Source organism: Orycteropus afer, unplaced genomic scaffold, assembly GCF_000298275.1.
Source record: "Orycteropus afer afer isolate SDZICR_OR568_19922 unplaced genomic scaffold, OryAfe1.0 scaffold00205, whole genome shotgun sequence".
Lineage (NCBI taxonomy): Eukaryota > Metazoa > Chordata > Mammalia > Tubulidentata > Orycteropodidae > Orycteropus > Orycteropus afer.
Window position 1 is genome coordinate 1,908,908 of NW_006921792.1, and position 14,020 is coordinate 1,922,927.

At 36.6% G+C, this 14,020-nt stretch overlaps 1 protein-coding gene across 1 annotated transcript in view; it reads right to left on the reverse strand.

Annotated features, from left to right (window-relative positions):
• The window catches only part of CAAP1 (caspase activity and apoptosis inhibitor 1), a 92,051-nt gene that overhangs the window by 26,622 nt on the left and 51,409 nt on the right, over window positions 1–14,020 (reverse strand). Inside the window, exon 5 of the mRNA XM_007948133.2 lies at window positions 2,409–2,482. Coding sequence (XP_007946324.2) covers window positions 2,409–2,482 — 74 coding nt within the window. The remainder of the gene's footprint in view (window positions 1–2,408; window positions 2,483–14,020) is intronic.

Genomic DNA, 14,020 nt, shown 5'->3' on the forward strand with positions numbered 1-14,020 from the left:
CAAGTAGACACATGCCCTGGAGAGAACAATCATGGGAGAAGGAAGGGCTGCTTATGCACAGGGAGACAGCTCAGGGGGCAGGAGAGTATGGAGACATGGACACTGGGAAGTGGTAACTATGGGAGGAAGTGGGAGGGGAGCTGTTGCATTGTGGTAAACTGTGGTCAATGACATGAGACAAAGTATACGTGAACTGCTGCACAGAAAGTGAATTTGCTCTGTAAATCTTCACCCACATCACAATAAAAAAATAAATAAATAAGTGCTGGGCTTAATTTAACCATTTCCTATAGACTGAGTCACAACATGAGCACGAAGTATTGTACTGCACAGCAGTACTGCTGCACTTTGATCTCACGTTTTCTCCCCTCTGCTGGCTGACATTTATTGATGCCATTGGTGCATGTCCTTGATGTTTCTGATGCCTTGTTGAGAACCTGAGGGTAGTCTATAGGTTCTCTACATAAAAGGCCTGAGCTTTGTGACATCTGGCCACTGAAGTCATTTGCCTCCATGGTTGGCTTTCAAATGACTGAAGTTACCATAAGAAAATGACAGCAAAATAGGCTGACACTGTGAAGGGAGTTATAAAGAGCTCTAAATCCAGGTATCTGTTTGTATGGTGCACAGTTCTACTTGTGATACACATGGGGTTGCCATGAGTTGGAGTCAACTCCACAACTACTGGCAGTACAAGGGAGTAGAAAAATACCTTCCCTTAGAGGGCAGCACTGACTAATTTGTAAAACTGTCTCCACTCTTTTTCCCCTAGGAATTTGAATCAACCTGCTCATTCTAGCTTTTTCTTTACTTTATATGACATTCTTCCTTCCTAAATGATCTAACAGAATACCCTATATATCACTACCTGCTCATGTGAGGCAGAGTGAAAACAGGGGGAAAAAATAGCAGTTTTATCCAATTATATATGGTGATATGTTAAGACAGATGAACTAAGGACATGACTGTATTATATGGAAATGATTTGTGCTTAGTTTATTTAGATATATATCTAAGTATATATAAGTGAAACTATGTGTCTGAGTTTATGTATATAGGTGTTATTCAGAAGCAGTCAGAATAACGATAAAATTTTGTCTGATTATTAATAAGACTAACACAACAGGACTTCTGAAAAGCACTGGCAATTCTCAAGATCATCAGAAATATCTATAAACCCCATTATACATAAACTACTACAGGATTATCTCAAGTTTGTTCTCCCCATATATAAACTGAATGAATCACAAAATTAATTCTCCAACTTTTATTTTTCACTCTGCTAATTAAGCATTAGTAACAGATCATCCAAAAAAACAAGCTCATTGCCATTGAGTCAATTCAACTCATAGTGACCCCTCCTTGGGTGTCCAAGGCAGTATCTCCACGGAAGTAGATTGTCCAATCTTCCTTCCAAGAAGTGGCTAGTGGGTTTGAACCACCAGACGTCTGGTTAGCAGTCAAATGCCTTAGGATCATAGGAGGGGAAAAAAGCTCTGCCTAAGTAACCCAATGACCTGCTTTTCTATACCAAATATATTCTTGTGACTCAAGTTTTAGAGAAACTATTCTAAGACATAAAAGATTAGTTGCTCAAATAATAGATGACACAATCTTCTTGGCAACAACAGTCTCACTGCTCTAAATTAATTTTATCAGGAAAAAGAAAAAATGTGAGGTAGCACTGAGTAACCAATAAAAATTTATAACTCTCAATTTTTCGTATTAGGTATGAGAGGAAACAAAAAAGACATTTAAAAGATTACCTCTATTAATCTAACTTGGCTCTAATACATTACAAATTACTACTTCACTTCTGCTAGATGGTACAGACAAATGATTTAGAGTATTGATTTAGAGAAAACAATAGAAAAGGTTAGAAAGTAGGCAAGAACAAAGTATCTCTGCAGAACAGAAAAAAAGCTATCCTATAAAATACATATCACGTTTTTCCACATACAGCCCAAAGTTACTCAGTTAACTTATCTCCAATATCCTGCAGCTAAGGATGTGTACCATATTTTTATGCAGATAACACACTCATTATACGTTTGTTGCAAAGCATGCAGCCCCCACACACATTAGTGTCCTATATGCTTTATATGTGGGTACATTTTATTTATACGGATGCATCCTATGTGAAAATTATGGTAATAGACAGCTGAACTAAAATTATTCAAGATGACAACTTTCTGCAGGAAATGGCCACTATATATTAGCAAAATAAATACTAGCAGCTTAAGAAATTATGAGTTAAAGGATGTATTCTTGACTGTTTTGGTCTTGGACCAAACGATTCTGTTTCCCTAGCTATGAAGTATAAGTGAACTGGAACACTGTGAAAATGTATTGCTAATAAAAAGTTTCTAATCTTCAGGTAAATATTATACAAAAAATAAGTACTATACCTTGTTTTAATTCCAAACCTTCAGGTTGCTTGTTCTCCCTCATGGATGAAGTAGAATCTATACAGATGTCTTGTCTAAGGAATGAAAATAAATAAAAACAGTTTTGAAACTACATCAAAAGACATTTACTGTCCTGGTTCCTAGAATTGTTAGGCATTTGGAAAGACATTCCAAATTCTTTTAAGGCTCCACAGTAGCATTTACTGAACTCTGGAAAAGCAGCAACATGTATACAAGTGTCAGAAGCAGCAGCTACACCTACTACCAATTTAAGTCATGTACTTCTCTATAAAATCAAAAGGTAACCTGGAAAAAATATAAGGTACTTTTTTCTCCCTTCTAATACTCTGCAGGGTAGCTAACGGTAAAAATCACAACTCACAGCAGTATCCAATAATTTTTCAAGTTCAACTGTTAAATTTAATAGGCACTTTTGCATTCAATTATTTTATATTCATCTAATTTCATACCTCAAATACTTTGATGTCTACAGTCTGCAAGAAATGCATATTTTATATGTAATATATATAAGAAATCAAAATAAATGAATTAAGTGTAAGATCATACAAAAAAAAGTTTTCATTCATCATGTTCTGCAACAGAGCTGCATACTAAACTAATATTCTATCTTAGAGAATGTTATACCATCTTAATATTAATGTTATAAATACTTTTCAGGTAAAAAGTCATGTTATCAATGAATTTCAACTATTCAAGTGAGAAAAGTGACTATTTTCTATTAGTTTCCTGGTACCTAACCTTCTAAATAGTTCTATACATATCCTAAAACTAATCCACTAGAAATATTTAGGAAATTATTCTACTCACAATACTATTTCCATCTAGTTAATGGTAGCAAATGACTCAAAAGAAGAAAAAAAGATTTGTGATCATTTATTTAGAAGTTTACCATATGCTTTCCAGTCAACATAGTGGCACTTACATGTTTATTGTGTACTAAAATTTACTAATTTACCATGAACTCAAACACAGACTGCAAAGTAATTTGAACTTGGTATTAATTGTGACATCTGAGAAATTTTATTATGATGTCTCAGTTATTATTTATTTCTAATGTCACCTACTCTTTTATTCTTTCACCAGAATCACTGATTGGCAGATCCCAAGGAGGATATCAACAATGCTCCTTGAAAATCCAGGGACAGATTAAATGCCAGTATACTACATTAAGAGCTTTGCAAGGAATAAAGTTAAAATATTCCTCCTCGTTCCTTGCAGTCAAATTAGATTTCAACTATTGGGACCATTAATCTATTCCTAATTATCTTCCCTTATTAAAAAATGTTTGCACTTACACATCCTGGAAAAGCATTTAATTCTTCTTCTAAACATATACATGTAAATGTACAAAGAAATTACTTCAACAAAAATATAATGTAACATCACCAACTAAAAGAATACTGCTATCTTTAGGGAAAAACAAGGTAATATTCATGGGTAAAATGTCACAATGTATGTTCCCACTGCCATCAAGTCAATTCTGATTCATAGTGACCCTATATGACAGAGTAGGCTGACTGCCCCACAGGGTTCCAAGCCTATAAACCTTTACTGAAGTGGACTGCCTCATCTTTCTCCCCTAAGCAGCTGATGGAATCAAACAGCTGAATTTTAGGTTAGCAGCTGAGTGCTTTAACCACTGTGCCACCAGAGCTGTTATGATGTATGTTCCAAAAAAAAAAAAACACCAAACTCACTGCCATCGAGTCGATTTCAACTCACAGCAACCTCTCCTTGGGTTTCCAAAGCAGTATCACTATTGAAGTAGATTGCCTAAAATGTTTCAGGAAAAATACACACACACACACACACACATAAAGAGTATGCACATGTCATAAAATGTTAATAGGTAAATCTAGATAAAGGGTATATGAGTGGGTTTTCTCCCTACTGTTCTTATTCTTGAAAGTTTCTAATGAGTAAATTATTTCCAAATAAAATTTTTTAAATTAATTATAATACAATAATACGCTATAAAAACCCCTTGCAGATCCTTTTTATAAAATTAAAGATTATATGCTGTCAGAAATAATTTCTTTTAGTGCCCAATATGAACTTATGTAACCATTCTATTTATTTTATCTCAAGTTGGGTTTGATCAGGCAGTTAAAAAAGTCACCAAAAACAATTTCAGAGAGTAGATGTAGGACACCACCCTGTGGCTGAAAAGTGAAAAGCTAGATGTTTTCATATCAGTATTATCTGAAGTTAAAAAAAAAATCCCAGAAATAGTTTAAAATTTTACGGTCTATACAAGCTATTTTTTCCAAGATCTAAACTTTAAAATGATCACACGGGTTCACAGTTCTTTGACACAATTTAGAGATCTTCATTAAATGGCATGAAAGGTGTTAAAAAAAAAAAAAGGGGGAAATGTTCCAACTTTAAGAAAACTACAGCATTCAGCATTCACATGATACATTTTTATTTCTAGTTTTATGAAAATAAAAAAAGCTACCCCCTGAAAATAAAGCAAACTAGGCTTCAGAGCTAGAAAAACTAAATAAATTAAAACTATATTCAAATGACATTTAAATATTTTCATCTACATTATAAAATTATGCAAGAATTTTTAAACAACTGAGGAAAGAGGAGAGAAGGACACAGGCAAATGGACATAGTCAGAGATAGAGGTAGAGAGAGAGAGAAAGCATACTGTGCCAAAGCTGCTTTAAGAATCTTTTAATGAACTTTGTGCTCCTTTATGAAGGAAAAAAAGAAACTTATTTTGATTTTCTAATTTCATTTCCCATATGCAGTGCTCCTCCTCCTTTAATTTTCAAGGTTGGCCTTGAATTATAACAGAGCCCTGTATCTATCCTTGGGATTTAGGGTTTCAGAACAGCATCAATCCAACTCTCCTTCATTTTCCCCAAATACAGTTAATTATCCACTCCCAATCCTTTGTTACAGAAGTGCAAGAGAATTAGAATAAATGTGTGTTGTTTAAAACCACTAAGTTTGTGTGAACATGTTAAAACAATAGCACACTAACATAATTATTAATTTTATTAATTAACAAACTTATTTAACTTTTTCAGAAAAATTGGAGGATATAAAAATAAAGTCAATTTGTTCCTATGGGATACTATTCTGGAAATGACAAACTGAATAGGAACAGTGTCTCAACCATTGTCAAAAAGAACATTTCAACATCTACTCTAAAACAAAGAATTCTCAGTGATAGGATAGTATCCATATCTCTACAATGAAGACTAATTAATATGACTATTATTAAATATATACACCAACCACTTATGTTGAAGATAAAGAAACCGACAATTGTTATCAATTTCTGCAGTCTGAAACTGATAAAACATCCAGTCAAGACACATTGATAATTACTGGTAACTGGAATGAGAAAACCAAAAACAAAGAATTGACAGTTGGAAAATAAGGCACTGGTGAAAGAAACAATGTGGGAGACTGCATGATAGCTTTTGCAACAACAACAATTTATTCACTGCAAATACCCTCTTTTCAACAACATAAATGACGACTCTAAACATGGACCTCGTCAGATGAAATACACAGGAATCGAATACATCTGTGGAAAGAGATGATGGAGAAGCTCAGTATCATCAGTCAGAATAAGGCTAGGGACCAACCGTGGAAAAGACCATCAGTTCCTCTTATGCAAATTCAAGTTGAAGCTGAAGACAATTGAAGTCAATCCATGAGATGGAATAACAGAGAATGTACAACCCTGAGTACATCCCAAATGAATTCAGAGACCATCTAAAGAATAGATTTACATATTGAATACTAATAACTAAAGACAAGAGGAGCTGTGGGATGACATCAAAGACATCATACATGAAAAAAGCAAAAAGACAGGAAAGAAAGAAAAGACCAAAATGAATATGAAAAGAGACTCTGAAATTGCTCTTGAATGTAGAGTAGCTAAAGCAAATGGAAAAAGTAATGATGAAGTAAAAAGAGCTGAACAGAAGATTTCAAAGGGCAGCTAGAGAAGACAAAGCAAAGTATTGAAATGTGAAAAGATCTGGAATTAGGAAACTAAAAGGGAAGAACATGTTTAGCATTTCTCAAGCTGAAAGAACTGAAGAAAATATTCAAGCTTTGAGTTGCAATAATGAAAAATTCTACGGGCCTAGTATTGAATGCTCGGAAGGAAGGTTGGGCAATCCTACTTCAGCAGTGATACTGCCTCGGAAACCCAAGGAGGGGTCGCTATGAGTCGGGGCCGACTCGACGGCACATAACAACAACAACAACAGTATTGAATGATGAAGGAAACATCAAAAGAAGATAGAAAGAATACAGAGTTACTGCACCAAAAAGGACTGGCTGACTATCAACCATTTCAGGAGGTAGCATATGATCAAATGCCAATGGTACTGGAAGGAAGAAGTGCAAGCTGCACTGTATGCATTGGCAAAAAAAAAAAAAGTTCTAGGAATGGACAGAATAACAATTGAGATGTTTCAACAAACAATGAAATGCTGGAAGTGCTCACTCATCTATGCCAAAAAATATGGAAGACAGGTACCTGGCTAACTGACTGGAAGAGATCCAAATTTGTGTCCATTCCAAAGAAAGGTGATCAACAGAATGAGGAAATTATCAAACAATGCCATTAATATCACACGTAAGGAAAATTTTGCTGCAGATAATTAAAAAATGTTTGCAGCAGTATATTAACACAGAACTACCAGAAATTCAAGCCAGATTCAGAATAAGATGTAGAATGAAGGTTAACATTGCTGGTGTCCGACAGATCTTGGCTCAAAGCAGACAATACAACAATGATTTTTACCTGTGCTTACTGAATATGCAAAAGCATCTGACTGCATAGATCATAACAAGTTATGGACAACACTGCAAAGAATGGAAATTCCAGAACACTTAACTGTTGTGCAGAACCTGTACATAAACCAAGAGGCAGTCATTCAAACAGAACAAGGAGATACTGTGTGGTTTAAAATCAGGAAAGGTGTGTGTTAGGGTTGTACCCTTTCACTATACTTACTCAGTTTCTATGCTGAGCAAATAACCCAGCAGATGGAATACATGAAGAAGAATACAGCATTAGAATTAGAGGAAAACTCATTAACAACCTGAGTCGTGCAGATAGATACACAATCTTGCGAAGAAGACTTGAAGCACTTATTGATGAAAACCAAAAACTACAGCCTTCAACATGTTTTACATCTCAACACACAGAAAACAAAAATCTTCATAACTGGACCAATAAGCACCATCATGATAAATGGAGAAAAGACTGAAGCTGTCAAGGATTTCATTTTACTTGGATCCACAGACAACATCTACAGAAGCAGCAGTCAAGAAAGCTGATGGTGTAGCACACTAGGCAAATATGCTGCAAAAGATCTCTTTAAAGTGTTTAAAAGCAAAGATGTCACCTTGAGGACTAAGGTCTGCCTAACACAAGCCATAATATTTTCAATCGTTGCATATGCATGCAAAAGCTGGACATGGATAAGCAAGAATGAAGAAGAATTGTAGCATTTGGATTAAAATGTTGGTGAAAAATATTGAATACACCATGGAATAACAGAGAATGAACAAATCTGTCTTGGAAGAATTATAGCCAGAATGCTTCTCAGAAGTAAGAATGATAAGACTTCCTCTTACATACTTTGACATGTATCAGGAAGGACCAGTCTCTGGTGAAGGACATTAAATTTGATAAAGTGGAGGGTCAGTGAAAAAGAGGAAGACCCTCAACAAGATGGATTGACAAAGTGGCCTTCATCAATGGGCTCAGACACAGCAATGACTGTAAGGCTGGGCAGAACTGGGCAGTATTTCATTCTGCTGTACAAAGGGTCCTTATGAATCAGAACCAATTCAATGGCACCTATCTCAGTTCTCTAGTCCTGCTATAACAGAAATACAAGTGAATGGCTTCAACAAACAGGAATTTTTTCTTTCACAGTTTAGGAGGCTAGAAGTCCAAATTCAGAATGCCAGCTTGAAGGACTGGGTCAAGGCTCCCTGACCTCCATCTTCAGCTATGCCTCTTGTTCTAGGCCCAGTGGAGCTGGAGGCATCTTCTAACTCATGCAGCTGCTGGCTGCTGAAGCTGATGAACCCAAGATCTGCAGGTAAAGCAGCATAATGCAAAGATCAGCAGACAACACAGCAGGCCACTGGCTCAAGTCCAGAAACAATCCCAAGATTAGCAAGCAGCATGGCCCAAAATGTGCCAAAAATCTAGAGAGCTTTCCCAAAGTCTCTCCTTACATAATGGAAGCAGGCCACACCTCAAAGGCAACTCCCCTACAACTACTTAGCCGCTCACAGCAGAATTCACCATGGAGGAGATTATAATCTCATCATGACGAATAGGTACATCCAGCTCCCAAGCCACTCAAAACCATAACCCAGCCAAGCTGACATACAACCTTAAGTACCACAGCACCTAAGAACAATAACAACATAGGAACAAGTCAAATAACACCATGACTGATAAAACTAATAGATGAAACATTCTAGGACAACTTACCTAGTTTTCTCAGCAAGTCAAAATCATTTCACATACCCTCCCCCCGCCCAAAAAAAAGTAAGAAGGCTGGACAGTTCTAGATTAAAAGAAACTTAATCAAATGAAATATGAAGACTATTTATATTTATACTCCATTATAAAGAAATCACCTGGAAAATACTTTTGGAACATCTTGGAAAATGTGAATATGAAATGTGTATTATATTAGCAATGTATATGATGTATACAATGTATATTAGCAATGTATATTAGCAATGAAATGTATATGATATTAGCAAACTATCACTAATTTTGTTAAGTATAATAATGATATTATTCCTATGTGGGAAAATGTTCCTATTTTCTAGAAATATAAACATGAGGATTTAGAATCAAGATGCCTGTAATTTAAAATTTTTTAAATGTACAATGTCACAGACTGAACTGTGTCCCCAAAAAAATAGGAGTCAACTTGGCTAGGCCATGATTCCTAGTATTCTGGTATTGGCCTACATGTTGTGATCTGACACAACTGTCCTACATTTTGTAAATCTGAATTTCCGCCTGTGGTTAATGAGGTAGGATAATTATTGGTGGTGGCAGGTGGCACTGAGTCAGTCCTGACTCATAGCAACCCTCTGTACGATAGAGCTGTCCAGTCCTGCACCATCCTCACAACCCTTGCTATGCTTGAGCCCACTGCTGCAGCCACTGTGTCAATCCATTTTGTTGAGGGCTTCTCCTTTTCCCTGACCTTTTAACTTTACAAAGCATGGGTATGGTTTTCAGCAGCCAATTTTCTCAGAGAAAAATTGTCCTTCTTTCTAGTCCTTGTTCTTCTTTCCAGTCTGTCTTAGTCTGGAAGCACCACTGAAACCTGTCTACCATGGGTGACCCTGCTGGTATTTGAAATACTAGTGGCATAGCTTCCAGCTCACAGCAACACACAAGCCACCACAGTATAATAAACTGGCAGACAAGTGTTGGGAGAAAGGATCAGAGTGGGGCATAACACCTTTATACAGGTCACAACCCAAATGTGATAATGTGATGTAATGGCAGTTTCCCTGGATTGTGGCTGATATCACCTTTTATCTTACAAGTGATAAAAGGAGAGAGAGGAGAACAGAGGGAGCTACTATCACCGAAAGAGAAGAGCCAGGAGCAGAGCACATCCTTTGGACCCAGGGTCCTTGCACTGAAAACCTCTTAGACCCAAAAGAAGACTGACACCAAGACACATGTAGATCTCCAAGGAATGCCAGGGTCACAGATGTTGGAAGGAGCCAAGGACCTTCCTCCAAGTCGACAGAGACAGAAAGCTTTCCCCTAAAGCCATCGCTCTGAATTTGGACTTCTGCCTCCTCAAGTGTCACAGAATAAATGTGTTTTTTGAAACCATCCACTTATGGTATTTCTGCTGTAACAGCATTAAGACTAAAGATGAAGCAAATATGGAAAAGTACTAAAATGTATAACTGTTAGACATAGGCAACAAATATAAGGGGGTTTCATTATACTAATTGGGAGCTCTGGTAGCATAGTGGCTAAGGCATTTGACTGCTAACCAGAAGGCTTGCGGTTCAAACCCACCAGCCACTCCTCGGAAGGAAGATGGGGCAATCTACTTCCGTAGTGATACTGCCTTGGAAACCCAAGGAGGGGTCGCCATGAGTCAGGTCCAACTCGACGGCACATAACAACAACAACAACAACAACTACTACTCTTCTACATACTAGACATTTTTCATAATAAAAAGCAAAATTTTAAAGTGTAGCAAAAGTCTTTTTATCCAACTCAGATATGTAATACCATTTGGCTGAAGAAAAAATTAAAACTGGGAAATAATTTTACGTTAGGGAATGTAAGCATTTAAGGTTAACATAAAACTGCACATTCATTCACTAACCTTTGGATTTGGGCCATGGCTTTATTTTTCATTTAAACCCACAGAATAGAGTTCCAATTCATATAAATCACACTGATAAAGCAGAGTTCACATTTCTAGTTTCGATTTTTTTAAATGCAAAAATAAACAAACAAAACACTCACTTTTTTCTACAATTTCTACCAGTCTTTTATTGTTGTTTCCATAGAGCTGTAAGCACAATGTTGTAGCAACTCAACTTTAAGTTGGCCTAAAGCGTTCAACTTAGTTAACTAATTCCATATCAATATTTGTTTATATATAATTACAATAACTGCAATGGAAATATTTATGAGTGACTTTTGGTAAGCAAACAGTTCAACTGGTAGGAGAAGTACACAGGTCTATTAGAGAATAGTCGTAACAGTTTAGCACACCACAAGTAACAGTGAATTTATTTTTCAAATAAAAGGGAAAGGGTAACTAGTACAATGAATTAGTTAAGTAATTAGGAGAAACTCTGATTTTTAAAAAAAAAAAAGTTATGGAGAGGGTAGAGAAAGGGGAAAATAGCTGGTAACCATCTAACCCAGTGCTTGAGGAGCAGGATGAGGCAATAAATTTATGGGAACATGACAACACAGTTTAAAAATTAGGCTTCTTTATAAAAATATGGAAATTTCCTGTATAAAGACAGCTACAAAAATACAAAATAATTCTTCCCAAGTTCTCAAAGGTCCCCAAAGGAAACAGTCTACAAATCATTATCACTTGACTGAAGATCCCTTCCAGGACCTCTGAGAAGTTCAATTTTTCCCATTCTTAGCAATGTTCTAGCAATTCTGAGGAGATGCCTATTTGCTCACCATTTAAAAGTAACTGGGCCACTGCACTGTCAGTGATGCCAAGCACTGATCTCCAGTGGATAGATGGATGGACAGGCTGAATGATGAAGTATGTCTAAGCAGGGGAAAGTGTGCCCATGACCATGTACAGGGTTGGCAGACAATATTTCTACATGCATATTTGTATGTGCTATAAGAATGTCCAGGTACATACTAGATCTGACAAGGGACAAAGTTGTGGTGGCTTCTTGGCCACAGCCAGCTACCCTGAGGGAGTGAGTAGTCCAACCTGTCGGCTCAGGACCACAGTCACAAAGGACATCAAGTTCAATTGGCAAAACGTACTACACAAAAACTATGCTCTATATCCTACTTTGGTGAGTAGTGGCTAGGGTCTTAAAAGCTTGCAAGAGGCCATCTATAAGCAATGGGTCTCTACACATCCAGAATAAGTAAGAATGAAGAAAACGAAAGATGCATGGAAACAATTAGTCCAAGGGACTAGTAGACTATGTGATCCTCAGCCTACATGACCATGAGACCAGAAGAATTAGATGGTGCCCAGCTACCACTGTCAGCCACTCAGAGGGGTACCAGTGCAGGAGATCTTGGATAGTGCATGGGAAGAAAGGACACAGGGAAGGGAGCTGTTACATTTTGAGGAACTGTAGTCAATGTCATGAAACAAAATGTGTATGAACTGCTGTATGGAAAATGAATCTGCTCTGTAATCATTCACCCAAATCACAATAAATTTTTTAAATAAATTAATAATAATAAGTAACTGGGTCAAGATATATTTCAAAGTAATCAGGGAAGTTGAGGGGGGAGGAAGTACCTCAATATAGGAAGGGACAAACTTGGGAATAGGTATGCAAGGGCTCATAGATTGCGCTCTTTTGTGTTGAAATTTTCCATAATAAAGGATTAAACAAACAAACAAAAAGTAATTGGTACAAAACAATCCCATACATTCCAGAGTGGCTATGTGAGTTGGATGATCAAAAGTCAATTTTCTGAATGTATTATCCCCAACAAGGCAAGGTCTCAGATCTACCTAAGGCCTGTTCTTATAGCCATTCATAAAAATGCTTAATTATATATTATAGATAAATATATTTGGGTTATTTTATACAGATATATAAATCTGTAAATCCAGAGAAATATAAATTTTACTGAAATGCTTTATTTCTTTTAAGTTTAATAACAGCAGTTTATGAAGGACTCTCTTTTACTTCCAACAAGCTCAGTCTGGTTGACACTTAATGAGAGAATGTAAGGTATGGATAAATACAAAGCCCCTTTGGAAGTCATTTATGCATATAAAAATTTAATGCCTGCAACAAAGTTCTATCAAACATCACTGCTAGAGTCCTGCAATAGAAAAATGGTTATCTACACAACAACTTAACAACAACAAGAAGACACAACAACTTTAGTTGTTACTCTCTAATAAAACTGTTGTTGTTGTTGTGTGCCGTCAAGTCAGATCCGACTCATAGCAACCCCTTCTTGGGTTTTCGAGGCAGTATCACTACGGAAGTAGATAGCCCAACCCTCGGTGGGTTTGAATGGCCAGCCTTCTGTTTAGCAGTCAAGTGCCAGAGCTCCCCTAATAAAACTACACTTGAGCAAACCACAGGAACAACCAAATATTTTCAAGAATAAACATCCTATTGCAAGGTTTCATCATTAAATCCCCTACACTTACGTAATATGATCTTTATTCAATCTTCCCTCAAGTGCCTAGCCAGACTATAAATAGCAGTATATAGGAACTTCTTGATTTGAAGCCTGGACTAACTGTTAAACTATTTAAGAAACATAACTATAACAATGTACTAAAGCTTACTATAACTAGTAAGCAAAACAAACAACAACAACACACTGCCATCAAGTCAGATCTGACTCATAGCAACCCCTCCTTGGGTTTCCAAGGCGCTATCACTACGGAAGTAGATTGCCCCACCTTCCTTCCGAGGAGTGGCTGGCAGGTTTGAACCACCAGCCTTCTGGTTAGCAGTCAAATGCCTTAGACACTGTGCCACCAGCAGTGTACTGTAAATAGTAACTATCTGATTCACAACTTACTCTTTTCAACCATTTTACATTTCAACAATACCCATGTACTCCATTTTTAACAAAAGCACTATTATTTCCAAATTACAAAACAGATAAATACTAATTTCAAAATACTTTTTTTTTTAAATTGTGATTTGGGTGAAAATTTACAGAGCAAATTCACTTTCCATACAGCAGTTCACATACACTTTGTCTCACGACATTGACCACAATTTACCACAATGCAAAAGCTCCCCTTCCACTTCCTCCCAATAGTTACCTCTTCCCTGTGTTTATCCCTCCATGCACTCCTGCCCCTTGTCTTCCTGTGCATAAGCAGCCCTT